At 40.3% G+C, this 25,836-nt stretch overlaps 1 protein-coding gene across 1 annotated transcript; it reads left to right on the top strand.

The window, feature by feature from the left end:
* The first annotated feature begins 21,698 nt into the window (after nt 1-21,698).
* LOC140543607 (pancreatic secretory granule membrane major glycoprotein GP2-like) lies at nt 21,699-24,584 on the top strand. The gene is made up of 6 exons (XM_072666712.1): nt 21,699-21,788; nt 21,890-22,018; nt 22,690-22,853; nt 22,973-23,215; nt 23,942-24,104; nt 24,501-24,584. Exons 1-6 carry the CDS (start codon nt 21,699-21,701, stop codon nt 24,582-24,584), a joined length of 873 nt encoding a protein of 290 aa, XP_072522813.1.
* The last annotated feature ends 1,252 nt before the right edge of the window (nt 24,585-25,836 follow it).

Below are 25,836 nucleotides of genomic sequence, written 5' to 3'. Positions count from 1 at the left end.
AGCTGAAATCTCTGAGATAGCTTTTTGTATAAACAATGATGTTGAACAATCTTTGATTTTAGGTCATTTGCGAGCTCCTATGTTGCCACTCTTTAGAGAAGATGCACAGAGAAGAAAAACTGGCCACCTTAACCTCCCTCTCATAAATGGATTTACCTGTGTTTGTAGGTCAAGGGTCAATGAGCTTACAAAACAAATTTTGTGATCCAATAATTAGTGCTAAAGGTATTCACATCAATAAAACGACAAGGGTTTGCTCTACTAGGCTAACTTCAGCTGCTAGAGGTGGAGAATGCTGGAGAAGTAGATGATCAAATTTATGCACCTGCCTAATTTTGTTTAAATAATTATTGCACTTTCTGTAAATCCAATAAACTTCATTTCATTTCTCAAATATCACTGTGTTTGTCTGCTATATGATATATTTAACTGAAATTGCTGATCCGAACAACCAATGATTTATAAAGAAAAATCATAAAAATGATCTATCAGGGGTGCCCAATTTTTTTTCATACCACTGTAAACATTTGATGTTTATTGTTGCACCATGGATCTGAGAGTAAGGCAATATCAATCCTGTGTAAGCTAGATCCAGCCCGAATAGTTCACTCAACCAACCGAGCACTAATTGGTGCTCAAAGTGCCGGTCTGCCTAATTTATATTCCCTGCCTGCTAGTCACACCACATCTGACTTGTTCCAGTGTACAGTTTGTGTACTGGTGGATGGAGTAACCTACCATACTCAGTACAGTCACTATGGCTGTGAAGTTTAGCTGGTGCCATTTTAACAGATTTCCATTCATTCGCTTGTTGTTGTTTTTTTGTCTCAGATGCTTCCAAGTCTTGTACTAGCAACTCAGGGTCAGTATCTCTGTCCCGCTGTGAGCTCTTCGAGGCTGGATTTCTTGCAGAGTCCCTCCACCTCAATGATCCCAGCTGTGCAGGGGAGATCCAAGGTGACAGGGTGGTGTTTGCTTTCAACGATACGACCTGCGGCACAACACTGAAGGTATAACAGGCTTACAGGACATAGAGAACCGATGGCACATGATTTCAATCCCATGGGAACATGTGTACCATTAGCCTCAGAGGTCTCTATTGAGACAAGCTAATTACATCAATGCATTTATGGAGGGGGGGCATTATTTTTATTGATATGGTTTGTAACTGACTCACTCATGTTTAGCAACTGTCTACATGCCAGACCTATGTAGATTATCTCTACCCGACTAAGTCCTGTACTCTGTCTTACAGACCAATGCAACTCACTTCATCTACGAGAATGCTGTTCTGATGGCGGGCGGTGTTAATCCCAATAGTGTGGTCAATCGTCACAGCTGGTTGAACGTTACCTTCTCCTGTGTGTATCCACTCATCCAGAGCATCTCCATGCCCATGTCCATCCACGCCACAGGAAGGTAGCAATACTTGTAACACCCTTTTTTCAATCTTTAAAAGTTCTTTACCTTTTAATGTTAAATGCATATTTCTGTTCATAGTTTCGTCAACAGGATCTTGCCAGGTACCGAGGGCACATACCAGATCCGTCTGCTGCCATATCCCAATGCTACATACTCTGCTTCATATTCCGGTGAGGTCACACTTGAAGTAAACCAGCCAGTTTTTATGGCTGTGGAGGTGGATGGAGTCGACGGTTTGCAGTTCTCCACTGTGCTGGACAGCTGCTGGGCCACTCCACGCAACGACATCAACTACCCTATTCGCTGGGATCTGGTCATTAATGAGTAAGTGTAAGATCATTGCGGTTTCTTCTTTGAAATTAAGCTTAAATCCTAGAATCAACACCATAGTCTTCAGTTCACACTGGTTCAATTGTACGAACCTTGCCCGAACTCCACTGATCTTCAGAAATCCTACATTCTTCTTCCTTCTCAAGGTGTCCCAACCCAAACGATGGCACAGTGGAGGTTCTGCAAAATGGCATCTCCACATCCAGCCACTTCTCTTTCAGGATGTTCACCTTTACTAGCGTCTCTGACGACATCTTCCTGCACTGCCAGGTTCACCTGTGCCTGCAGTCTAGTGGTCAGTGCGCTCTGGTGAGTTCAGATCATCTACTTCTCCAGCATTCTCCACCTCTAGCAGCTGAAGTTAGCCTAGTAGAGCAAACACTGCAGTAGCCGTTTTAGTTCATTTTTTAGTTTTTTTGTATTAAGTCTCATGTCTGATTTCCTTTCTCAGACATGCAGGGACGAAGAGGATAATGAGCATGCAAAAAGACGCCGTCGATCTGTGGACTACCATGACACAGCTTCTATCAGCATGAGCTTCTAGCTTGAAATTCTCTTGAAATCTGTTTGTTGTAACAGAGCCCTACTATGGCTTATTTCTCTTTGTTTATTCTTTATGTAACCAAAGTTCTCCTTCATCATCACTAAACTGAAGCTATGGCTACAGCCTTGCTATCAAATTTGTGATGTAGATTACTTGATTGACTACTGTCTGCACTTTCCTTTACTGCATTAATTCTGTTTTAAAATAAATCTGACTAAAGCATTCATTTTAAATGTTTTTCCCACATTTTTGCATTTCTAGGTACCGATAAAATGATTCTGTCCTGTGATTAGAAGCAGGCATGGTAGATCATGTTTCGTCTCAGTAAATATGCCTTCTGTTCTGCAACATTGCAAATTCCTGGAAGAACTGCTGAACCATTCCTGGTTGCAACTTACTTCCATCATATGTTCTTCTGTTTATTGAAGTAACAAGGAAATCCAGGCAAGCCTAATTTGGCTGCATTAAAATGATCAATTGCATTTCATCAATGGGACCAAAATAGCTGCTCTTTATTGTGAAAAACGTTATATGGTATAAAATGACCTCTGTTATGTTTCATGCAGCATTTCTTGTGACCCTGCATGGAAAGGGACTCCAGCCTTGCCCTCAGAGCATTAAGATGTAGACCTCATATTTACTAGTGTTTAGATGTGAAGGCCCAGGACCTCATGAACATGTCTTGTGACCTACACTGCGGTAGTGATGCTGGACGAGGCCAGCGGGTTGACACAATGCTAATGCCAAGGTAGTGATGCTGGGTGAGGTAGTGATGTTAACACCACAAAAGCAATGCTAATGCCATGGTAGAAGTGCTGGGCAAGGCTGGTGTTAGGGTAACAACTGCCTAGCAACCAATTCATAACTTCATTCCAACCATCTAGCAACATAACAGCACCTATCTAGCAACCACCTGGGATACCACAGCAACATCTTTGCTACCACTAAGCAACTCCATAGCAATCATCTAGCAACACTATTGCAACCACCTAGCACCCTCTTAGCAATACCATAGCAACCATCTGGGATCCTCCGGACATACCATAACAACACTCTAGCAACCACTATATCAAACACCCAGAACACCACAGCAGCTGTTTACCAACCTCCTGAGAAAGCACAGCAACCACCTAGCAACCCCATAGTACACACCTGTATACTGACCATGGCAAAAAAGTTTACCCTAGTGAGCACATAGCAACAGCCTAGCAACCACATGGAAGTGGGAACCACGTAAGCTGTGTGACCATTCTGTATTTCTGTCCATAAGTGTATATTTCTAGTTCTATATGTAATCAAAGTGTCATTTCTTCAGAATAAAGGTGGAATAATTAATAATCAATAATCATAATTGGTTACGGCAGTATGAGGTTGCTCTGTCCTACTCTCGCCTGTTCACGGTCTCGGTGTTTGTTTTTGCTCTGCCATGTTCACAGTAGCACATGGCTCTGTTTGTGTTTTGTCCTTGGCTCCTCCCCGACCCCACCCTGTCATTAGTGTTTCCACCTGAACCATGTTTGTAGTGCCACCTTCTCGTTATCCTCCTTAGGTGTTCCTTGTTGTCCTTGGTGTTCTTATACCCCTGTTTTTGCTATTTGTCTTTGGTTTGTGTTAGTGATTTGTCTGATGTTATGGCCTTTGTGTTGCCTGGGTTCCCCCAAGTTTTGATGTCTTGGGTTCCTTGTTTTGGTCTTTGCTAGTGTGGACCACACACTGAGGTGGAAAGAGAGGGCAGGCCCAGAAGTATTTTTGGCCTGGAGTCTGGGTCGGCTTTCTGTGGTCTGCATGTGAATCCTGTCCCCTATGTTAGAATGGTGGTCAGAAGAAGAGGGTGCAGACTGGGCTGGGAGGAGGTGGGAGTGAAGTTCTTTGGACGGGGATAGACTGATAGGGTGTGGTACTTCTCCCAAAGTTTGCTGAATTTAGTTTGTGTCCTTAGGCTTTGATTATCTTGTGGATTTCTGTCATGGGTATATCACTTCTCTTCTCAGCTCAGTGAGTTCTGTGTTGGACACTTTTAATGGTTAAATAAAAGGCCCACAGAAGACGAGCGTCCAGCCTTTTTTTCTGTCCTGGCAAAGAAATGGTGGAGCGAACAAACTGCTGATACAAACTAAGGGTATTTTCTGAGTAAACAGTGACGCTCTGCTAAATGTCTTCAATGTACATTTAAAAGGAACTTGCATTTGCATCCTGCCTCATTATTTATTTGATTGTTTTTTTCCATTTCTTTGAGGATGCTTCTAATGCCAAAATGTTGACTTCGGGGAGTAGCTATTGAAGGTGTACCTAATGTTTATACTTTACACAACGTATTCCTTCCGTTATGGCCTTTAGTCACAATGAGGACAAATTTGATAATCACTTGAGCAACACGTGGTGATGAGCACCTGGGTTACCATAGCAACCACTGAGCAACATCATGGCTCCAAAGCAATCATCTAGCACCCTCTTAGCAATGCCCTAGCAACCACCTGGGTTCCTGTTGCAACTGCTACACCGAATTGACTGCCAAATATTAGATATTTATTGATTTTACGGACACTGCAGTCAACATGCTACCATCAACACTGTTCTGCAGTTCTTAAAAAAAACTTGACATTCCAGATTAAATAAAAAAAGACACTAAGATGGCTTTGTCAGGTCCTAAGGTATGGTATTGCCTGGAGCCTTCTATAGTCTAGAACCTAAGACCTCAACACTACCTGCAAGCTGCCTCTTTCCAGAAAGCACTGAAAATCACTACATCTTCCAGCGCACTTCTTAAAAGACGTCCAGGGTACCCTGGGGTGCTTAATCAGCTAATTTCAATGCAAGTTTGGACACCCCAAAAGCTACGACCTTAACTAACTTGTTGGCACCATAGCTTGTTTGCAGTCATTGTTATGAAAGACCAGGCGATTCAAGTTCCAAAGCTTTCTAAAAACCTACATAGACCTTGCACCAACAATCAGCAGTCATGGGCTCCTCTAAGCATCTGCAAACTGCTCTGAACAGTAAAATAGCTGATGCCCACATAATAGAAGACATACAAATATTGCAAAAAGTTCTTAGGTAGCCGAGTCCTTAGTTTGTATAACGTAATTTGAGGAATGGCAGTTAACAGGAACAGTGGATGTCCAGCTGAGCTCTGGAAGACCAAGACAACGCTGACATAACTGCTCATAGGATTGCTAGAAAGGCAAATCAGAAACCCTGTTTGATTGTAAAAGACCAGGCTCTGGAGGGGTGGTGCATTGTTCTACAGGGTTGTTTAGCATCAGATGTTTTCAAAAGATTATCTAAACAAGCCTGATCTTGTGGAAGATTTTGCCATGGCCTTCATAGGTCCATCACGTAAACATCACTGACAATCTGTGGATGGACCTAAAAAGAGCAGAGCAGCAAGATGACCCAAAAATCTCCCACAACTAGAAGCCTTTTGTAGGAAGAATGGGTGAAGATCCCCCAAACAAAAACTGAAAAGCCCTTAGCTGCCTACAACTGGGTGTTTTATTTACGTGACCATGGGATATAGTTGGCCCAGGAACTCCAATTTCCTCAGAGGAAGACCTGATGTTCTCTCCTATCAATTTAGATAATGTTTAGATAATTTTCTTTCAGTAGGTTTCTCTAGAAGAAGGCCCAACATGCTATAGCACTTTCTGTCCACCAGAGGGCATGGTGTGTTGTGTGTGCATAGTGCAGCCTGTACATGTTGAAGAATTTTGGGGGAGCAGTTGAAGGAGCACTGGACAAAACCATTAAATGTTTTGTGGGCATATGTTTTCCTTATGTTTCTTGAGATGACCTTGACGATCTTCACTGCTAGCACTGTGTATGCAGAGCATGCAGCACCTATTAGGGACTCCTCCCACCCAAGCCACTTATGTTATCTCCTCCTACCCTTGGGGAGGAGATGCAGGAGCATCCTTGCCAAAACCAGCCTCAGGCTTAGGAACAGCTTCTTTCCTACATTCATTACACTACTGAATTCCTTATTACACTGACAGGCACAAACTATTACACTGCCCTGAACCCCATCCCTCATTATACTTATGCACTACTTTTATGTCACTAGTTCCTTATTTATGATAATTTACTCTTGCACAATACTGCCATTTACTCACTTTATATTTACAGAGTGCTACTGTTTGCACTTTCGGTAGATACTGACTGTCTTGTACTTGTACAGAATAACAATAAAGTTTCTATAATCTATTTATCTAATTATTGTAAGGTATATAGGGGAAACGAGCACATTACCCACTCTGCCCTGTAGATGGCACCAATATACCAGTTCCTAGTATATCCCCAAGCCCATTATTCAGTGTTCAGGAAAACTGAAAGTTGTGTGTTCATAATTGGAATTTTTTTCAAATCCTTTATTTCCTCAAACTACTTATCTTGAGGTAATTATCTCAGGATAATTATGTGTGGAGATGATAGTGAATTGGTATTGGTATTGATGCCATCCACAGAGCAGAATGGGTAATACTAACACTGGGAAATATTATGTTTTCCAGATATATCTCTCAGTAATAATCTCATGAAATCTCAGGATATCACTAGATGTACTATATAGACAAAAGTATTGAGACACCTGCTCATTCATAGTTTCTTCAAGGGTATTAAAAGAGTTTATTTCTTTTGTTGGAATGAATGTCTCTACTGTCCAGTGAAGGAGGCTTTCTGTTAGAAGGAGCATTGCTGTGAGAATTTGATTGCATTTAGTAACAAATGCGTTAGTGAGGTCAGGATATTGGATGTTCACCAACTCACTCTACCCCCAACTCCCCAACTTATCCCAAAAGGATTGCATAGAGCACAGGCCATAATTCCACATGGTTCCAATACAATTCCACTGCTCTACAGTGGTTCTGCTTTCTTTCGTTCTATAGAAATGAAGCCTAAACTCTCTGCTGTGTTGTCAAATTTCAACCAGAATATGCGCAGTAGAGACAATAGGTGGAGCCAGACTGGCCAACTCATTTGGTAGACCCGCCTTCTTCTCCTAGACTCTGCCGGGGTGTCTCAGACCACCTTCATTGAGCTTCCAGCGCAAAATCCGCGGATTCCTAGGTGTAGCCCCTCCTTCTTAAGATAGAACAGAGTAAGGGTTAAAAACTGATTTCTGGGGTAAAAAATGGGCCAATAGCAGAACAGGGAGAACGCTGAAATCTGGAGACACTGGAGATGGAAAGACATCTTAGAAGAGGAAAATTGAAACATATGGGGAGGGGCGGAGCTACACATCATACTGCAACCAGCCAGCAGAGGCACTAGACCTGTGATTGATTCACTTTAGAGAGTCAACAACAAGCTGTGTGTGAATGTGCATTTGCACATCTGTGTCAGCAATGGGTACAATTTAAAGTAGCTAAATGCATTCAGTAGAAGCGATGTCCACAAATGTTTGGACATGTAGTGTGTGTATATAAGGGCATTACCCACTCTGTCCTGTAGATGGCAATACGCCCCAGATCATTTTCCTAAGTTAATTATCTTGTGTTAATTATTTTGGGTAAAAAAAAAGACCTCAGATATTTCCAGTCCCAGCATCTTCACTTTAAACGTGTGTTTCTCATAAGCATTCCTGGTTACTGGTGGATGGTAGCAGCCCAGCCTTTCTCACACATTCCTTGAGTGCTATTTGAGCCACTGAACAAAGAAATCGCAACAAGGTGGTTAAATGTTTGGCATCTGATCCAACCTAACTAGCCAAGACATATTTAGTGCATTGGTGTGTGTGTACTCATGCATCCCTGTCACGCAAAATCATTGTATGGTATGTGAACAAAAGAATTTGGACACCTGCTCATTCACTGTTTCTTCTGAAATCGAGGCTGTTGGAAGAACTGTCTCTACTGTCCAGAGAAGAAGGCTTTCTATTAGAGGATTTTAGAGGAGGACATTTCTGTAAAAATTTGTTTTGGATGGTCTTGTTGTTGGATCATCATCATCACCCCATTTCCTCATCCCCAGCTGATCCCAAAAGTATTAGATGGAGTTCCAGCCCTTATTCTACAAAATGCAGCCCACACTACACCTGAATTCACACCCTTTTGTAAATAATATAAACATTCAGATTATTCACCTGTACATGTAACTGCTTAAACCAGTGCACTATTGTAAATAGAGAGTGTGTATAATGTGTGTGTAATTGTGTGCCTTAATGTTACGCAAACATCATGTTGAAGTGGTTTATTTAAGTACAAGCAACCTAAAATAGCTATACACAGTTTTATGATATACAGCATACACAAGCATAAAATTTATATACATTTTGTAACATAATTAATACGATTAAATTAAGGATGTAATGATGTAATAACGTCTAATGTTGTTATTGTTACTTTTTTCAACGTGTCCTCGTTCCAAAACAATTTATGGCATTATTTCTACATTTCTACATATTTCTACAATTAAAAGTTTCATTAAAGCCATCATTGAAATAAAAAAGTGGGGGGATCTTTGTAATGTGTTTATTGTCAAGTCAAGTCAAGTGGGTTTTATTGTCATTTCAACTACATACAGAGTACACAGTGAAACGAAACAACGTTCCTCCAGGACCATGGTGCAACATAGACAGTGCATACAAGACACAAGTGCAACACAAACAAACAAGTGCGGACAGACAACACAACACAGTACAGACCAGAGAATAATAAATAATTGACGGAATGATTTGTGAATGATTTACTGATTTTAATGAAAATGTAATAAGTATTTCATATGATTTTGATGACAAAAAAACATAATCTTAGGCACATAATTATTTAAGGCATTTGCTTTAAAATAAGTGTAAATATTGAGAAATATATTGGCATTCCTGGCCAAATATTGAAACAATAAGTCATTTTTGAGTGATCAAAACAAGAGTGATCAAAATATTAAGAACATAAGCCAGCATTTGACAAAAATGGCTATTTATACATTTTTCAAAATTACTTCATTTAAACTAAATCAGCCAAAATGTTAGTAGCATTAATAGCATTCAATTGATACAATTGGTCAAAATGTCAAGATTATTATTAATAAAAAAAAATTATTATTTAATTATTTCAACAGAATTTATTAAAATGGTCAGGCACATAGTAAAAACTAATCTGTAAAAACAAATTGGGCAAATTTTAGAAAATAAGCCTTTATTACAATCAAAATCTCAAAAAAAAAAAAAATTCAACCAGTTGACATTCCCGGGTGGCTCCATCAGAAACTTTTCAGCTTTTGGCTAGAGAGTCATTACTGTTTTGACACTGTAAAACATTTTTTACTTTGTTATTATTAGCTATAATTTGTGGTTATAGCAGTGACTTAATGATCGCAGGGTTGTGGCTTTGATACCCGGGCCTCAGTGGTTATAGCAGTGGCTTATTGATCACAGGGTTGTGGGTTTGATACCTGGGCCTCAGTGGTTATAGCAGTGGCTTATTGATCACAGGGTTGTGGGTTTGATACCCGGGCCTCAGTGGTTATAGCAGTGGCATATTGATCACAGGGTTGTGGGTTTGATACCCGGGCCTCAGTGGTTATAACAGTGGCTTATTGATCACAGGGTTGTGGGTTTGATACCCGGGCCTCAGTGGTTATAACAGTGGCTTATTGATCACAGGGTTGTGGGTTTGATACCCAGGCCTCAGTGGTTATAGCAGTGGCTTATTGATTGCAGGGTTGTGGCTTTGATACCCGGGCCTCAGTGGTTATAGCAGTGGCATATTGATCACAAGGTTGTGGGTTTGATACCCGGGCCTCAGTGGTTATAGCAGTGGCTTATTGATCGCAGGGTTGTGGCTTTGATACCTGGGCCTCAGTGGTTATAGCAGTGGCTTATTGATCACAGGGTTGTGGGTTTGATACCCAGACCTTAGTGGTTATAGCAGTGGCATACTGATCACAGGGTTGTGGGTGTGGTACCTGAGTCTCAGTGGTTAAAACTATCAATTACCACAGGGTTGTCTGGTCAATACTGTGGTCCCAGTAGTTAACTACTAATGTAAGCCCTTTCCAGCATCATGTATGAAGAAGATAACAAAATTTATTTTTTTTATCGTATTTTCAAATACAACTAAAATCTAACCGAGCTTGATCGAGTGTGTATGTTCTGTCGGGGAGTGTCTAGGGTTCTGTGGTTTCATTTTGAGAGTAGCTTAGGGGCTGTGAATGCTGCTTCTATTGTTTTAAAGAGTAAGGAGGCTTTAGGCTCTGTTTAAACCAGCTATGGTTCGGATCACAGATCAAAACAGGAACATCGGCATTCTCTAGAAAGGGCTCATAGCTCCTCTATAGTTCATCTTTTTCCTGGCAGACAACATGTGTTTCTTCCCTCAGGCATGTATTTTCTCACAAATTCTATTTTGAGGGGTCACAGTAAAACACAACTAGACCCATAACACGGTATTACAATTGCAAAGCTAAAGAGTAGGGGGGGCAATGTCACTGCAAGTGAAACTGCTGTAACAGTCTGAAAACTGTAGGGTAAAACATTTCAAAATTTGAAAACAAAAGGGAAACTGCAGGGTTACTATGGCAACCAGAAACACAGCATTGCACTGTTTTCATCATGCGTTATTTTTGATCACTGGTTCTTTCCCATGTGGGGTTGCCAGATTTGCAACATTCCCACCAAACTGGGGTAGTTTAAAAGCGCAACCTAGGGTGGAAGTGATGACTTTGTGGGGTACGTTATTTTTGGGGGGTTACTTCAGGTACTCCAAGAGGTACACGAAAATAACAGCGAACGTCCTGTTTAGTCACAGCCTGGCATGGCCTTCTGAACTGTGCCTGAAGTGGACCGGTACCTGACCTGGGTTATACGCGCTTTATATTACGGTGACAAAACCTGAACAGTAGAAAGCATTGCACTGCCTAGAGGGGTAAAGATTTGTTTGGGACAATGTTTAAGCTTTTATCCACCATTATGTAAAATATTGGGCAAGGATGTGCCCCTTTGGGCAGCCCTGCTTGGCCCAGGCAATTATTACAATTGTAAAAACAACCGGGCAGTATACAGTTGTGGGTGCGGAAGTTTACACACTCCCATCATGGACAAGTCTCTTAACATGCCAACTTTCTGTTAGTGATCATGATGGGCTACAGCTGGTAGCTTCTTTGTACCCACATGAAAAAGGGGTGGTTGGACAGCACTGATTGGAATAACCAAAACTCAGTACAGTGGGAATGTTCAAGGAGCTCAGAGCAGATCTGAGAAGGATAATTGTGGATCTACAGAAGTCAGGAATGTCTCTTGGAATCATTTCTACACAACTGCAGAAGTCTGCAAAAGTCTGGAAGAAGACCCAAACCATCTCCCTCAGCGGATTGAAGCAACCCAAGTACCACTAAGGCCATCAGTGTCACTGTCCACAGTCAGGCGACGTTTTTATAGCCCCTGAAAAAAGCCCCTGCTCCAAAATCAGCCTTTTCAAGTTTGCAGCTGAACCACATGGACAAAACACAAGGCTTTTTAAAGGACAGTTTCATTGACAGATGACAGAGGTATGCAGAAAACATGTTGACAAGCCCCAAAGCTTCTGGGAGAATGTCCTATGGACAGATTAAACAAAAATGGTCCCTACTGTGAAACATGGAGGAGGCTCTGTTATGTTCTGGGGCTGCTTTGCTGCATCTGGCACAGGGTCTTGAATCTGTGCATGGTACAATGAAGTCTCAAGAATATCAAGGGATTCTAGAGAGAAATGTGCTGCCCAGTGTCAGAAAGCATGGTCTCAGTCGCAGGTCTTGCAACAGGATAATGACCCAAAACACAGCTAAAAACACCCAAGAATGGCTAAGAGGAAAACATTGGACTATTCTGAAGTGGCCTTCTAAGGCACCGTTCAAACCTTACTGACAGTTATAGGGGATTGTTTGATTGCAGTGATTGCCTCAAAAGGTTGTGCAACAAAATATTAAGTTAAGGGTTCCATCATTTCTGTCCAGGCCTGTTTCATGCGTATTTTTTTTAAATAATTCTGCTGAAGCATGATTGAAAAGCAATGTCTGACTTTCACTGGTTAATTTCCATAGCATTTTTATTTATTATTACTTATGTCTAATTCAAGTTATTTTTGTGACCATTGTGGGTTTTTCTTTCATTAACCGAGGGGGACCAACAATTTTGTCCATGTGTGTATATATTTTAAAATAGTATATGATCAATAATAGAATTATAGAGTATTCTTAATCAGTAAGTACAATTACTAATTTCCCACCTCATCCACACCTCTCCAACTCATCCCAAAAGTACTGGATGGAGCACCACCACCATCATTCCAGAGAACACAGTTCCTCCACTGCTCCACAGATCAATGCTGGGGGGCTTCATACCCCTCCTCTGGCCCATGCCTGGCATTATGTTTGTGGTAGCATCATGCTCTGGAGCTGTTTTGCTACATCTGGTTAAATACACTTTGCTAAGGGACATATAACCAAATATTAGGTGCGCTGGATGTAAACCTTTTGCCCTTGTGTTGAAAAGAATGAAAACTTTTGCACTATAGTCTTACTTTTTCTATTAAAGATAAAGGTTGTCACTCATTCGGGCCCTGGGAAATCTCAGTTAAGGAAATCAGGACTTGACCAAAGCAACAAGGAATACATCATATCAATGTCGTATGAGCAGACTGCTGACTTGCTGTGGGCTGATTGGAAAGAAGCTTACCTTGTGCTTTATCAAAAGAGAAAGCATTTTCTTCCCTGTCGAAGCAGGTTCGGCTTGTTTCCCGGTTGCATATTTCAGCCGTGCTTTCTGTCATAGCATATGTACACACATATACACGGACGACCAATGATACTGTTCTTCTTAGGTGGCGTGCACATCACAACTTCAGACACAACAATAGGGGCTTGCGATCAGGTAAGACAAGGCTTCTTTGACTATTATATCAGTAATAAAGAGAAAGATCAGTGATATGACCTCCAGGTCTTAATCTGAACCTTAACCTTTTTCATTTATTTACTTTACTTACTTTTATTTATTTACTTTTCTTTCATTTACACTCCTTCAGCTGAGCTTTACCCTTAAAGCTTTTGCCTTCTGAACCGAGTGGTGAAGGGTTTGAGAACTTATTTCATGTCGAAATTATAATATCTATACTGGCCTTTCTAGCAGTCCTACGAGCAGTTCTGTGGGTTCTTTGACTGCTTGATCTTTCAGAACTCGACTTGACCTTTCTAGTAGATTTTGAAGAAGCATTGCTTTGGGGTTGGTTTGATTGCATTCAGCAACAAGAGTGTTAGTGAGGTCAGGCTGTTGGATGTATCCCAAAAGTACTGGATGGAGCTCCACCATCATCATTCCAGAGAACACAGTTCTTCCACTGCTCCACAGCTCAATGCTGGGGGGCTCTACACCCCTCATCTAGCCCATGCCTGGCATTAGGCAGCATGGAGCCAATAGGTTCATATTTATTTGATCTGCTGGGACTAGGCAAGCTGCATGTGTGTATGTGTGTGAATTTGCACATCCATGTCAGCAATGGGTGCAATTTAAAGTATCTGAATGCATTCATTAGAAGGGGTGTCCACAAATATTTGGACATATATTGTATATTATAAAATATACCTCTAGGTATTCCTCTAGGTTTCTCCTGGACGCCCCCCAGTCCAGCCAGCACAGCGTGGAGGATGTGTTCAACTCCATTAGCATCAGCAGCAGCAGCTCACCTGATTTACCATCATTAGGCCCTGATTTACCACCAAAGCAGGTGTTGATCTAAGGAGAACTCTAAATAGCACTAGACTCCATGAGGAGAACTTTGGAGATGTTCTAATGATGAACACAGTGATGGAGAACCACCAACCATTTTCTGTAAGAGTGTTATTATTAGAGTTTAATCGAATATTAGTGATTTACTGAGGAGATAAACACTTACTGATCAGATCAGCAGCTTTTTATTCTAATTTTTACAGGAACTAAACCTTTTGCCTGTTATTACTCTTTAACCTCTTAAACTCCTTGAGTGGCTTTTTCCCACTAGAATACATTTTGGACAGCTCAGGCAGTTTACATTGCTTTGCATGTAATTACCGATTAGTATTTCTCAAGGGTGTCATAAAAGTCAAGGAACATAAAGAGGTAAACATTTTTTTTTGTATTAGAATTTTAATATTAATATATTACCAAAGCAAAAGTCACAAAATTAAAGCAAATAAACTAAATAAATTGTGGCTTAAATTTTGTTTTCTGCCTGGTTTGTAGTTTGTTTCTTTTAATTTAGTTACCTTAGTCTTTAATTTACTAATTAAATTAAATATAAATATTTCTTTTTTTCTTTCTTTATTATTTTTATTTTTCTACATATTTTTCTATTTCTGCATGTTTTATGTTTTAAAACTTTACATTTAGTTTCTTAAATTAACCACTCTTCATGAATACGACTGATCAGCATAGCTCTGAATTGTCACAGAGAGAAATATTTAGGGTATGGAGATGACAATGACACTAAATTCCCATCAGATTTCCTTCTTCCTGCTGTGAAACTGACATTGCAGTACATTCTGTCAAAGAAAAAAACATACTAATTCTATTTCACAACAAACACTGTTAAATGGTTTGTCCATTCCCCATAAACCTTAATTCAACTCAAATAAAAAAATCTAAGCAAAAGTTACTTTGGATAAATAGCAATATTTTTACTCTAATTCAGACCTCCTTGTTTTTTACAGAAAATGGAGATGAAAGTTGTAATTGAAGTCTTACTTTTTAAACTTTTCAGTGTTGTAGGTTTTTCTCTCAGGATGGGATATCCACTTCCACTGTGTCTGGCTGCCCTTCTCTTCCTGAGTAAGTCCATACACTGAACATTGCAGTAGAATGAATGCTAAAGGTCACTGGAGTGGCTACTTCTACTTCTTCAATTACACTATTAAGTGGGATAAACAGTCTTTGGTTTTAGTTACTGTATTTGACATTTGTAGCAGAAACAATGAACACAATTTATTTTATTTAATTATTTAATCTTAATTAAATGTATACATTAGAAATTATCTACATTTTATTTTTAATTAAATGTATTTATATTTTTGACACATAAGTAACACTTATGTAACAAATATAAAATGATCAATATGGACTGTTTTAATAGTAACAACAATCAATTGGACACTTAGTATAAAATCTCGAGTGAGATTTTTAATGTGTTTATAAATATAAAATCAGTATTATTACATTTACGATCGGAATATGTCTACTTTTTTGTAAAATGTTAAATTTCTTTTTCTTTCTGTAAAATTAGGTGGGGTGGTAAAAGCACAGAAGGGTAAGTCATCTGCTAGTTTTATCTGTATATCTATACTGCTTTCTGAGAAATCAAGAAAGAATGTTTTTAAGAACATAGGCATGCTTTTGTTTTAAGGTTCTACTTTTTAGTATTGTTCAAATAAATAGATTTTATCTGTTTTAAATGGTAAAAGAAATCTAAATCTAAACTCACTGGTCCTTTTATATTGTTGGCTTTATATAGCATTTAAAACACAGATACAGTGATTTTAAAAAGCTTCAAGCTTCAAGACAAATAGATAATAATACTAATGAGACAGAAGTGCAAATAAATAAGATTTCAAAAATGACTTTAAAGTGCAATGTTAAAAGTAAAGTGCACTAAAGTGCATACTAGTTTTTCAGCAGGGATGCACACTATTAACTTTGAAGTACATATTTACCACTTTTATACTGAGAAAGTAATTGTCCCTTTTTCCATCCTACAGCTCCCATTATTGATTATTTTAATTCAAGCTTGCAGGGAAATGAGGTGATTTTTTCTGATGACAGAAATTCCATGCTGAACCTCCCAGGGCCATTCACATACTTTGGATACTCTCAAGAAACAATTTTTGTAAGAATCCTTCCCAAAATCACAGCACTACTGTTTTTGTTTGGATTAATGGTTGTTAACAACTGATGCATTGGTTTCTGCTGAATTTGAACAAATCTTGAATAATAAAGGAACAGATTTTAGAGTAGTAAAGTGATAGATCTCTTAATCCTTCACTGACATTTACAATAAGACCATTCTGATGGTGAATCCCTTCTTGTAGCTGTTCACAGTTTCATCCACTCTAATCTTCATAATATGCATTTTATTAATAGCAACCAAGACAATCTGCCTTCCTTCACCTGCTGTGAATCTGGTGTGGGCTGCCATAAATGCCTAAAAGAGCTAATTCACAGTGTGCAAATTACACTGTAAGTGGCAATCACCAGGGGCCCAAGCACTAATACAGATTCTGTCTCAGAAAGAATAGGCAAAGTTATTTTTAGAACAGCCTCTATTTCTAATAGACAGTGAATGGGCCAAAAATGATTATATTAAGCTTATAATTGGTATGGTGAACCATTTAAAGCACCTTCATTTATTTGATTTTATTTTTTGAAGAGTGTACGTATAATTCTTTGTTTTCCAATCATTTTGTTCTCAGGTCAGCAGGGATGGTTTCCTCAGTTTCTCTCCGCTTTCCAATGTGTCCGATCTGAATTCTGAGGCAAGTGTCATTGCCCCACTGAAGACAAACATTTTCCTCACAAGTCAAGGATATGTCTCCTACAAAGAAGTGACAGATGGTCCTTTTCTGTCACAAGCAACAGAACAAATTAGGAAACTATTCCCGGAGACCTACTTCTCTGCCTCCTGGTTCTACATTGTCACCTGGAAGAATGTATCATTTGCCAGTAACGAAGGGGTAAGAGTCTGTTTGTTTGTACTTTTAATTGATATGGGCAGTTGGTTTATTTTTTGGGCAGTGTATTGTAGAAAGTCCATAGACTTTCCATAGACTTACTAACTAAGTAATTGACCAATTTTTTGACTGATTTCAAGAATTGTATGTTTTTAAACCAAGAGAACTCTCAGCTGTCAGTTATCACTATAAAGTGTTAAACCCATTTAAAAATGTAAGGCAATATAATTACTTCTAAAGCAGGCAAATATTGCAAAGCCCATTAATTGTTGCTATGTTTCAAGTATGGAAAGATTTGATTCATCAGTCAAAATAAATAAGTAGATTTAAATATATTTAATATATATATATATTTATATATATATATATATATATATATATATATATATATATATATATAAAACTAATAGTAAAAACTAAATGAGAGACTCTATATCGCAATAACAAATCTGTTATATATAATCTCAACATCCTCTTTTTTAATTTATAAAATATTGAGATTATTATAAATTTGATTGAAGTTTGCCTTCCACATGTTTCTCGCCAGAGGAAGTGACATCACTGAGTGCAGGTCACATGTTTTTTGTTTGTACAAGCTTGCTGTGGCTTTTTCAGCCTTTAATATTTACATAAAAAGAGTCTTTTTTTTTCAGAATATTCCTACATTCATGACTAAAGAAGTGTCTTTTTTGGGGGGGGATCTCAGTGGGTAAGAACCTCCCAGTCTGGGGAAGGTCACGGTGACCTACAGGTGGCAGTTGGCAAGTGTGCGAAATGAGAGCCTGCACTGTTAAAAGTATAAGATCCTTGAGGATGCCTTTCTTAAAGGGTTCCTCAGTAGGTTCCTCCACAGTTTTAAATGGAAGAATCTCCAAAAGTTCCTCAAGGATCTTATACTTGTTTGGTGACTGGGGACGGAGATCTAACAGCATTTCCTGCTAGTAATTTATTTAGTGTTTTTTGAAAGAATAAACATGTACCCTACGTTCAACATTTATGAAATCCCATTGCTTCTCCAGCATATTAAAAAGCACAGCATGTTAATAAGTTCTTTATTGTGTTTAAGGAGGGGACATTCCAAGTCGTCTTGCTCTCTGGTGACAATGCCTCTTTCGTTCTGTTGAACTACAAACACGTTGATTCACTCGAACAAGAGTCGCAGGTGAGAGGATTGCTTTTATTTCACTCGTTTTATACGTCTTGATGACATAGTGGCTAAATCAGTAGCCTTGCCTCTGTGGTTAACGTCAGTGGTTCTTTTCAGGCAGGCTATTGGACAGCAGACGGCAATGTTCATTTCACCATTGCTAAAAACAGAACCTCTGACCTGTTCACAAGCTCTAACGTCAGATTGCCTGGTCTCTGGGCTTTCCGTGTTGATGGAAAGACCTATGGTGAGTTAATCAATGTGTTGGCTTTGCGCTCTGAACATGGCGACGCTGTTTAGGAATCAGGCCTGAATAGAATCGGGTTGGTGCTAAGGTGCTAAACTGAATTATTTCAAATCCGCAGTTAATATGAATGTATCTGATCCGGATTCACTTCAGTGAATTTGAGTCTAATAGCGCTGAACCGTATCATATTAAATCAGTTCTGAATTTAGGCACATCAGCGCTGAACCCGATGAATAGTGAATTTGAGTGTATTGGCACTGAACTGAATCATATCACATCAGTATTGAACCGAAGTGTATCAGCACTGAGCTGAGTCATTTCAAGTTGGAATCAAAAGCTTTGTTCACACAGCAGGTAAAAGTGGCTCAAATCAGATCTTTTCATCATGTGTGACACAGATGTGTTATCTGAGTGGCAGTGTGAACAGCAAAAATGCTGAATCTCACACTTTCTTATGTGGAATTGAAATGTCCGACATGCGGCAAACCGAATGTCTGAACAGAGAGATTGGAATTAAGGAGTCTTTTACATCAATCCGACGCAACGTTTGCTCAGGAGAAGGCGAAATGGGTGGTTTTAGTGGTGGAATAGTGAGGTAACAGACCTCATTAATATTTGGCGTAAATATTGCAACAGTTCCTCGTTTTAAGAAATGTCTAAAGAAATGGCCTAAGGAGGGCACCACTGCAGACCAAAGAAGTAATTTCTGCCCTCTGCTGTGACCACTTTAAAACAGAACACAATAAACAACCCCTGACATAGTACCCTATTGCTAACCCTAGTGCTAATTGTTGTTGTAAGTAGTTTAAAGAGCAACATCAGCAGCCTTTAAGCCCTGCCTCCCTTCCCACGCTCCTTCGGGGTTCTGGAGGAACGGACACTGGTCATTGTCATGTAATTGTGGGTGGGTCATTTATGGAAAAATGCTGCCCAAACAGAGCCAAACATTATAGCCCTTCATATTTCCTGCTTTAAAACACCCATATCAGCTCAGTAAGGGGCCGTTCATGACCACATTACATGCCTAGCATTCCACCTCCTCTTGCACTGCTTTCGGTATCCCCTCTTTTGGCCAGCAGGATCATGTGAAGCTATGGACCACAACAAGCCTAGCGCACAACTCTTCGCACAGTCTGAATAAGAGCAGGGATTGTGGCTGATTTCTCAGAAGCAGGGAAACACTATAATATGCAGAGCTCTGTGCCACGGCCAGTTTTGGAAAACTCCTCTCACGCTCAGGGCCGGCCCAAACCTTTATTAATCCATAGGGAGAGAGATATTGTGTAATACGCTGAAGGACCCGGGCCGAATCGGTGTGACAACTGTGAAAATAAATTCATATAAAATATCACTTTTACCTGTATAATATTTTTCATTTTATTATTCAATGTTATTTTTAAAATATGTATTTTTTTAAACATGATATCTTGGTGCTCTTGGGGGCCCCCTGGTGGCATTGAGGCCCTAAGCGGCCGTGTAATTCGAATATGCCTTGGGCCGGCTCCACTTTTGCTAATGTAATTCGTACATACATGAAGCACACTGAGGGCAGGTTTTTAAACTGGGCCCCCCTGTCCGCGATCCCCTGTCCCAGAATTAAACCTAGTAATTTTTAAAACTTTTTTTTAAAGATTCCTTGGCAAGCAGGCATTATTTTTATGTAAAGTCATACACTAAAAGAACACACAACCAGCTACCAGATTCTTTTGCTACGTATTTGCCAGATTGCTGAAGTTTTTATTTAATGTACATTTTTTGGACAACAAATTATTTAATGTACATTTTTTAATCTTTATTAAATTATAAAGGAAAATTAAATGTTTAAAAGGACACAGACTAAAGAGAAGGGGTGTGGCCAAGTAACATGCCCTTTTTAAAGCAAACTTGAATGCTTTATCAGTGAGAAAATGAATTTACATGAATTGCTGCTCTTTTGCGCAATTGACGTCGGTTTAGGAGCATGAGCTGCTCAGACAAATCTCAGAGACAGGTCACATTAAACGGATTTGGGCCACTTTACCTGAACCTAGCTGGACTCACACCTCTACAAATACCATTACTGCTCTTGCTAAAGTAACTCTGGGAAGTACATTTACCATAAAGGACAGAACAGACCGAAGAGTACTGTTTGTGTCCTGAAATATTAGTCTGTTTAAAGGTACATAGAGGTACATGAAGGTCTAGAGCTGTCTGTTATTTTGTTTTACCATGTCTCTCGGCCTCTAGGATCCTGCAAGGACCTGAAGTGCACTGAGAATGAGAAGTGTGATGAAAGAACCGGAGTTTATGGCTGTGTGTGTTCGAAAAACCATACAAGGCCCAACCCAGACACTTTTGGTATGTATTTTTTTCCACCAGTTCAGCCATATGACAAGACTAGACAAGACGGCTTTATTCATATAGCACAATTAAAAGACATCAAGCATCAATCTGATTGTGTAAGGATACAGACTGGAGCCAGACGCAGTAAAAGTCAAAGAGGCTTCAATATGAAGAGCAAACCAAATAACGTAGATGGAGTCCAGCCAAAACTTCAGAGTCAAAAGGGAAACCAGAAAACGAAAAACAGGGTCAAAAACAGAAGCTACCAAAGCCCACAAAGAACATCTCAGTATGTCGCTGGAAAACAGTGGCAATACTTCGCAAAGCATAGACTAAACAAACCAGGCTTATAAAAGAGAAAGAATGGGAGAATGTCCTGTAATAGGCTGAGTCCGGGTCCATGTGATCAACAGTTGTATTCTGGGACTTATAGTGTTGAGTAGGTGCTTGTCTATTGATTGAGTGAGGGAAGTTAGTACTTTGCTACTACAGAGTCAGTGTCGGGCGGGACAAAGTGCTGAACATTAAAATAATCAAATTAAGATGTAATCACAGTTCCCCCAAGTCCCGGACCTGCTTCGCTAATCTTAACATTCAAACTTCAGCAAAATGGAAGAGATAAGGAAATGACTTTCTAAAAGATAGACGACTGTTCTGAAGTGTCGGTGCAGCGTCAGAGAACGCTGGCTAAAAGTAAACCACTAGACTTTTTAAGGAGGGCAGTTTCAGGACTATGCTGTGCTCTAAAACCTGACTATGTGCACTTAAAATGTCAAAAGTTGACAGAAGACAACTTTCTCCAGGACTTTTGACAGAAAAAATTGCTTTGAAATTGGCCCAAGTTTAAACCTGGCGATCTAAGATTGATGGTCCAGGTGGTCCCAACGGAATAAGGCACTGTCACTATGACATGAGGTTCGCTGGTTCCAGTCCCGGTCATGTTGCTAGCCATCGGCAGCTGGGGCCTGGAGAGAGGGCACAGTTGACCTTGTTCTCTCCAGGGTGGGAAGATGGTGCTTTCTCCCCACATGGCTCCAGTGGACTTGCTTGGTGGCGTGCATCGGCGGCAGTTCGGAAAAAACAAGGCCCTGGGCATGTGTCGGAGGAGGCGTGTGTCGGTCTTCAGCAGAAACCTTTGACAGTGTTTGTTCCATGCTTCTCAGATGCCTCGGAGACGTGTGAAAGCAGCAGTGGGATGCTATCTCTGTCTCGCTGTCAGCTCTTTGAAGCAGGATTTCCTGCAGAGTTCCTCCACCTCAAAGATCACAGGTGCAGAGGGAAGATCCAGAATGACACGGTGGTGTTTCTTTTTGACCATGATAAGAATGCCTGTGGCACAACTCTAACGGTAACTAAATTTTTGCACATGTTAATGATCTTATTGATATGACTTGTCCTTGACCAAACAATAGAATGCCAGAGCTGTAAAGAAATGTCTAAAATGAGGTGTGATGATATAAAACTTGCTCCTACCTTCATACATTGTTTTAAGGTCAACTGCAGTCAATAAGCTTGTATGTTGGACGGGCGTTAGCATGGGCACTCTGACTGGTGATGGTATAAAACGTTGATGTAAAACTTGCTCAGACCATCATACATTGTTTCAAGGTCAACTGCATTTGATGGGCTTGCATGGTGGACAGGTGTTAGCATGGGCACTGTAGACTTGTAAACTTGTACCACTGTAGCCCTTCTGTCGTTTCAGCCCAGGCAGAATAGCCTTCAACACCTTGCTGTCAGGTTTTACTTTGTCCCACCTCAGAAAACCATTGGTTCTTAACCACTACAGCTGACCAGGCAAGGCCGGCCCAAGCCTTTATGGGGCCCTGAGCAGATTTTCATTTGGGGCTCCCCATACCACCACCAGCTCAGCACCAGATGCTTCATCATTCATCAGGAAAAGAAATATTGTGCAATACTATGAAGCACCTGGGGCTTAATGTTTGCAACTTGATAAGCAGGAGCTACTGTGACCAAATTAATTTGTCCAAAAACATTATTTTTATATTATTATTTTAGAGCAATCGAACACACTTTGTCTACGAGAACAGCATTCAGATGGCCTACGGCGGTGAGTCAAAGTCTGTGATCAGTCGTGACAGATGGCTGAACATTGCTTTCTCCTGTGCATACCCACTCATCCAGAGCATCTCCATGCCCATGGCCATCAAGGCCAAGACAAGGTAGGACTATTTCAAGCACAAGCGCCACATCACATTGTTTGCATTAAACGTCAACATCTTCTTTTGAATGTTCTCTAAATGTTCTTTAAGGGTTAAGTGGTCTTTATTTTTGCCCACAGTGTGGTCAGCAAAGACCTGGCTACCGAGGGTACATATGAGATTCATATGATCCCCTTTCCCAATGCTTCCTTCATTGAACCTTATTCTGGAGAGGTCACCCTTAACGTAAGCCAGCAGATCTTTGTTGCCGTGGTGGTGGATAAAGTCGACAGTAAACAGTTTGCCACTGTTCTGGATGAGTGCTGGGCCACTCCGGACGAGAACATGACCAACAGCATTCGCTGGGATCTGATCACTAATGAGTAAGAAGGAAGCTATTGGATTTTGTTTAGTCTGTTTCGAGCTCTTTTTGGATGAAAATGTTATTGAATCTTCCAAGAAATAATGTTCAGAGCACAAGTAACTGGGGTGCTTTATTTAAATGCACCGGAAACCAGACTTATAAGGTAACTCCAGTGCTATTCTAGGTATATGCCACCACCAGAGGGCGCTAGTAAAGATAAAACAACCTGATCTCCTAGTGCAAATGTCTACATAGGTTGCTTATCATCTTGTAAAACGTTGTAATCCATTTCTAAGTTCCTGCTGGTTGTGCTAATGTTAATGTTTTGGGTCCGAGCACGCTTACGCTGCCACCATACGGCTTTTATGGTAAAAGAAAGTTGGAATTTTGGTACACAACGCGCTCACTTGCCTGTGTTCTGTGAATCGTGCTGTACTTTAAGAACGTTTTTACGTCATGTCAGTGTTGTTCCATGCTTGGGCACAGTTGGGCTTTACACAATATGTACACCATGCCTATATCTTCAGGTGGGCCCAGGCATGATTCACTGTACCATGCTTGGGCACAATTTGAAGCAATCTTACTAGTCAAATGAACCAGGCTTTGAGGGGGAGGAAACGTGCTCAGGCATGGTACAGATAGTCTTAGACCAAAGTCTTCTAGATAGACTAGCTGAGACTGAGAGCAGCACAATAAATCATAAGCAGCAAGGTGAGAGCAAGGTACTTCCTCTTTCACTCTCCAGGTGTCCCAACCCTAACGACGGCACCGTGATGGTGCTGCAGAACGGCGTGTCGACATCCAGCCAATTCTCCTTCCAGATGTTCACCTTCGCTGGCATCTCTGACAAGGTCTACCTGCACTGCAAGGTTCACTTGTGCCTGCTGACTGGAGGTGACTGTGAGCAGGTGAGCTGAGGTCACACTATTTCTACCCTCATTTAACCAACATGCAACGTGGGTAGAACATGGGCTAGGTGTGCATGGGTGCTAAGGGGGGTTGTACATACGTGTTTCCTGGGACCCAGTTGGGCACCCCAAATGGGCCCCATCATTACAGCCCACCCTAATCTCACAGGGGTCCCATCTAGGCCCCATATGCAGTGTACAACCCAGATGGGGCTCATGTTTAACCCCTCCTGGTTCAGTCATCAACCCTGGTGACCCGTGAAGCCATGAAGGACAAAACTTTCTTGTTCCCAGTTGGGCTACCTACAGGGGCTCCACACAGGGGCATGTTAGCTGGGTTATTTCACCGGGAATGTTGAAGAAGCATTGAACTAACTGTATTTGTTCCCGTCTTAGCTTTGCGGTGATGATGACATTCAAGTACGAAGACGCCGAGCTTTGGACTTCCATGACACAGCTGCCATCACCATGGGCTTCTAATCGGCTCATCTGAAATACACACTGGTTTTATAGGGCTTTGCTATAATTTCTAAAATAATCATCTGAAGACAATTGATAATCTTAAATAAAAGAAACATTTAGGTAAAATAAAATAATATAATTTCAAAAGTATTAATCAGTGGAAAATTGGGTTTGATGATTTTCTCCTGTACTGCTTCAATTCTTTTAATAAATCACTTTTAAGCATGTTTTGATCTGCAAATAATAAAAAACACTTAAACATACAAGATTAAATGTCTTTCTCATAACAACAACAACAACAATAATAATTGTAATAATTTAGTAATAGTAGTATTAGGTCATTTAACTCACTGGCCTTTAGGGACTAACTACTGTTTCCCAGCCAGCATGCTCATGTGGGGCTCACATGGGTGGAACGTGGGCTAGGAGGGTTCCAGGTAGGAATGGGCTCTGAGTGGATTTGTACATGCAGGGCTTCCCAAATGGGCCCTTATTGTTACAGCCCACCTCACAAGTCCCATCCACGCCTCAGATGCAGTGTACAATCTGGATGGGACCCAAGTTTAATCCCTCCTGGTACCAAATGTAGAACCTGAGGATAAACATTTAGGGTCCCAGTTGGGCTGCCCATTCAGGCGTCACATGGACATGTTAACTGGGTTAGATTATGATGTAGATATTAGCTACAAAATACCTTATTTACATATTTATATATTTGCATGGCTTTGACACGCATTAAAGATGGTCTAGTTCTTCAAGATTGTTGCTCAGTTTGTTTGTTTTTTACATTTGTCTTCTGTTGTAACATTACAATGAACAAGCCAAGAGCTGCCTTTCATCTGTTATCTACAGCTGTTGTAGTACAGTACAAAAATATCCAAAATATCCTCACACCAACTTAACCCCTTGCCTTTAACCCCCTATAAACATTGTGTTCTTTATTAAGTTATCAATCAAAATACAGAAACTATTATCAATCATCAACTGCTTAGAACACTGTATGGAGTCCCACAGGGTTCTATTTTAGGGTCTTTGTCCACTAATTAGCATCACAGGTGTCTACAATCTTGTAATCAGTCAGTGGGCATATATATAAGGCTACAGGTAGTCATTGTGCTGTTTTGTGACATGGTGTCACACTCAACATGGACCAGAGAAAGTGAAGGAAAGAGTTGTCTCAGGAGATTAGAAAGAAAATTATAGACAAGCATGTTAAAGATAAAGGTTATAAGACCATCTCCAAGCAGCTTGATGTTCCTGTTACTACAGT

This window comes from Salminus brasiliensis, chromosome 22 (assembly GCF_030463535.1).
Source record: "Salminus brasiliensis chromosome 22, fSalBra1.hap2, whole genome shotgun sequence".
Classification (NCBI taxonomy): Eukaryota; Metazoa; Chordata; class Actinopteri; order Characiformes; family Bryconidae; genus Salminus; species Salminus brasiliensis.
Note: the sequence above shows the minus strand (reverse complement) of the source record. Positions and strands in the feature narration are given on the sequence as shown.

Coding starts and splice junctions, on each gene's coding strand:
- LOC140543607 (XM_072666712.1), top strand. CDS start 21,699: ATGGCTCCAGTGGACTTGCTTGGTGGCGTGCATCGGCGGCAGTTCGGA. Junction 21,789..21,889: donor GTCGGAGGAGGCGTGTGTCG/GTCTTCAGCAGA, acceptor TCTCGCTGTCAG/CTCTTTGAAGCAGGATTTCC. Junction 23,216..23,941: donor TGGGATCTGATCACTAATGA/GTAAGAAGGAAG, acceptor TTCACTCTCCAG/GTGTCCCAACCCTAACGACG.